The sequence below is a fragment of the Euphorbia lathyris genome, chromosome 2, assembly GCF_963576675.1.
Source record: "Euphorbia lathyris chromosome 2, ddEupLath1.1, whole genome shotgun sequence".
Lineage (NCBI taxonomy): Eukaryota > Viridiplantae > Streptophyta > Magnoliopsida > Malpighiales > Euphorbiaceae > Euphorbia > Euphorbia lathyris.
In genome coordinates this window covers 19,466,990-19,471,095 of record NC_088911.1, presented here as the reverse complement: position 1 = coordinate 19,471,095, position 4,106 = coordinate 19,466,990, and the positions used below count along the sequence as shown (strand labels likewise).

Here is a 4,106-nt window from a genome sequence, read left to right as displayed (position 1 = left end):
ATGAGAAGAGGAGAGAAGAAGGAAGAAGATGAGAGAAGAAGGAAGGAGGAGGAAGGAGAAGAAGAGAGAGAGAGGGAAAAAAATAAAAAAAATTCGAATTTCCAATTTTACCCCTGTGCCACGTCAGCACTTTAACACTGTTAAGCCATTTTTCGTTTTTCGGGTAACGGCGCAAACCACAGTCATCTTTTTATATTAACAAACCACAAGGGTTTTTTTGGAAATCGGTCAAACCACAACGGTTTTTTTTTTTGAATTTACCCAATAATAAATTATATATCTCACAATCTTCTAATATAATAGTAATATCCTACAACCTAATTGCAAACCAAACCCCATACATAAAAAGGAAAAGGAAAAGACAAACATACGCCTCTAAAAGTCAACCTTGTTCTTGCATTTCTGAGACACAATTGCCTGGCTTGTAATATTAATAGTAACACTACAGTTCATCTTCACAGTAACATGTTTCTTTATAAAATTCAACATTTTTACCCTTCCCGGAATCTTGGAGTAACTGTCCATCGACAAAAGTCCACTCCCGACTTCACTTCTCAATTTCGGACTTCCGATCAGCTTATCAGCGATTATATCCACCGTCACATTCATCCTCAACGTCCGCCGTGCCCTCGCCTTCCCCGGCGGCCCTCTAGCTTCCCCCACCAGTACTCCATCGTAGTACAGTTGCGACGTCGTATCACCGTACTTAAACGATGCTATGTTTTTATTTTTCACTGACACGTCAGCGATAACGGACACGTTCGTCCCCGGTTTAGGAATTGTAGTAGTGTTGTTCATTGGTTCTAGCTTTGTGATTGTAACGCCGTTTAATACGATCACAGGTTCCTTCATACGGAAAACTGTGAAGAATAAAACGACGACGGTTATAGCTAAAAGGAGTATGACGGCGGAGATGCAACCGCAACATTGGATGCATCTTTTGCGGCGGATTTTCTTTTTGAGGTGGATGGCCGTTTCTTCGTCGTCGCTGCTCGTCCGGTCTGCCGCCGGCGCTAGTGGCGTTGCCTGCTCTTTCTCCACCATTGCCGCCGATTTGATGGGGGGAGTGAAATTTTAAAATTTGAGGTGGAGGAATTTTGGTTCTGTTGTGGTTGTTCTTATAATGTCTTTGTTCCATGATGTTTTGGGTACTGTCCTAACTAAAGATTCAACGTGTTGAATGTTGACTTATGGTTCATTTTTAATATTTAGATAGTTAAATTGTATTCATTTAATAATTGGGGTTTTTTTTTTCTCTTTTGTGACATCTATGCTTCCAATTTTTCTATCTACATTGATTAAACAAAGTTATGTACTTTCCTTCATTCCCTAGATATTTATTTTGAGTTAAAATCACATATTGTTATTAGTTAAAATCATGTATATTATCATTAATTTTAAAACAAACATAACTTGTCATATACTCCATTTCTTAATTCGCATAGAGTGAATAACTTCCTCGACAATAATAATATTATCAATTATTTGTCTACCAGGGATGAAGATAACCTGGGTCGGAGGAACATGAAGAATCGTTTGGAGACGATTAGCAATAATCTTGGTAATGAGCTTGTATGCCACATTACAAAAGGCTTATATGCCTAAAATGAAAAAGACTAGTCAGATTAGAGAGTTTCAGGATCAAGGCAAGCAAAGTTTGATTAATAGTTTAGTGACTCAACCCCCTCAAAAACCTTAAGAATAAAATTATATCAGGTGGCCTTCATTTTATTTCAATGCTTCTGAAAAAGAAGGTCGGTAAACCATCAATACACGAAGCTTTACTAGGTTTCATATCAAAGCGAGATGCTCAAATATTATCTATAACCACTGGTCTAAAAACAAAAATAAGCTTAGATGTGTCGATTTCTTGAAATGAAATAGTCGTTTGAACAAGTTTAAAGGACCGATTCATGTCCTTTGCAAAAAGTCTTCGATAAAATAGAAGCGCATGCTCCCAAATATCTTTTAACTCATGTAACCAAGCCCCAGTATCATCATAGTGAGCTTTAATTTTATTCTTCTTTCTCCTGATGCTGGTTGAAAGGTGACAATACTTCGTGTTACGGTCTTTTTGGGATATCCATTGGTTCCTAGATTTTTGGAACCACAAAATTTCTTCTTCTTTGAGAATCATAGTTAGCTTACTAAGAAGAGGCCTCTCCAAACGCATCAAACTCTAATCCGAACTCTGCGCCTATGGATTCCTGCAAGTTGGCTCAGGATGTTCCTTTTTCTACCAAAAATATTACCAAAAAACATGCCTATTCCAAACAACAACTTTACATTTGAAGTTGTTTGCAACAACTACAGGGTGGAAAGCTGCATGCCATCTCTAACAACATCTTTAAAATCATCATGCACCTCCCAAGCCATCAGATAATAAAAAGAGCGAAGCTCCCTCTTACCAACTAACCTAAACATTTTAAAAAGAACATGGACATGATCAGAATGTATGTAGGGAAAATTAATGACGACAACTTTCGAAAATGAAACTCTACTTTCAACAATACCATAAACTTTAGCACGTTGAACTAGAAGGAACTGTTGAAACACCTTTCCACATGATTTTGATTTGACAAAATTATCTAAGTAAAATTAAATATATTCTAAACACACTAAGTTTAAATGCTTTGATTTATTTAACTAATGTGTTTGTTCAATGTTGAGTTAAAATTGTTTATAAGACATCAAGAATAAAAAGCCCAAGGCCCATACGGAAATCAAGGCCCAAGTCAAACAGATCAAGACAACTCGGCCCGCGTGTGCAAAACGCTGTCGTTACGATCAAAACGCAACTCAGCAAGAGAAGGATCTAGAAGACCTTCGTTGAACAACTTCAGAGTGAAGCCGCTGAGTTGAATCGACAAAGAGTACAAGACAGCAGCTGAGCAAGAACAACTTCCAGACAAAGTGTTTCCACTTTGGGTAAAGTTCAGAAGACACAGAACGCTGTCTAGTTGACCTTACCGTAAATGGAGAGACATTCTACCGAGCTGACTAAAAGCTGCTCAACACTGACCGAGGACAGAAGATACTCAAATCTGATTGGCCGAGAGCTCTGAGCAAAACTGAGTGACAACGACAGGAAGCCGTTTCCCTCCAACGGTTATTTCAAAATTCGAAATGACCGATGTCTCAGATGTCTCTATAAATAGAGCCCTTCATTTGCTTCATTCAACACAGAACATCATCAAGCCATTACGCTGACCAAAATTCTACTCAAGTTCTGTGAAGAAAAGCAAAGAAAATTCTTACACCAAATTCTATATCATTTGTGTAAAAGTCTAGAGTGATTATACAATCATCTAAAGTGTCTTAGCAATTGTTGTTTAGGACAAATCTTTATCATTTCTAGAGATTAGAAAGGAGAGGCTGAGTACTCGGTTATAGTACTCAGCGAGAGATTAGGAGTGAGTAGAGGTATAGAGGAAGGTACTCTTATTATACTCAGCTTCTAAGTTGTAAAAGGTTTGATGCTCTACCGTTAAAGAGCTCAGTAGAGAATTCGAAATCTCGGAACGTGTTCCGGGGATAGGACGTAGGCTTGGAGGCCGAACCTGGATAAATCTGCTGAGTAACATCTTTCTAACCTTAAACTCCTTCATATGTATATTGCTTGCTTAAACAAAACTGACCAAGTAAAGAGGTCACGCTGAGTTGTGTGCATTGAGTATCTGAGTTCAGGAATAGACTCAAGTGCTATCTCTTGACTCAAAGAAAGAAGCTGACTTAGTCACCAGTTGACTAAGCTAGTGTCTTATTGACTCAGCGCTTTGTAATCCTTTTCAAAGAAAAAGAAGTCAGCCTTAACGTACTTAAATTTTAAATAGTTCCTATCCCCCCCCCCCTTGGAACTAACTTGTTACGTTATAAGGGACCAACAAGTGCTATCAGAGCTTAAGAGCTCACTGTTAAAGGTCTAACTACCTTGAGCTGATCCCCACTATGGCTGAAAACAGCACTCGGTTTCTCCCAGGAAACCAGACAACTCAGATCTTACCTGAGGGGCTGTCTATTACTCGGCCTCCCCTATTCTTCGGGTCTAACTACACCTTCTGGAAGAATAGGATGAAAAACTTTATTCAGGCAACAAACATGAGTGC

The 4,106-nt window shown here is 38.5% G+C and overlaps 1 protein-coding gene across 1 annotated transcript; it reads right to left on the bottom strand.

Moving 5' to 3' along the window:
• Window positions 1–201: 201 nt before the first annotated feature.
• On the bottom strand, window positions 202–1,073 carry LOC136220438 (uncharacterized). Its single transcript, XM_066008257.1, has one exon. The coding sequence runs from the start codon at window positions 1,042–1,044 to the stop codon at window positions 376–378; it is 669 nt and encodes a 222-aa protein (XP_065864329.1). The 5' UTR covers window positions 1,045–1,073; the 3' UTR covers window positions 202–375.
• Between the last annotated feature and the right edge of the window lie 3,033 nt (window positions 1,074–4,106).

What these genes read in the sequence shown, in the direction of transcription:
- LOC136220438 (XM_066008257.1), bottom strand. Translation starts at nt 1,044, where the DNA reads ATGGTGGAGAAAGAGCAGGCAACGCCACTAGCGCCGGCGGCAGACCGG.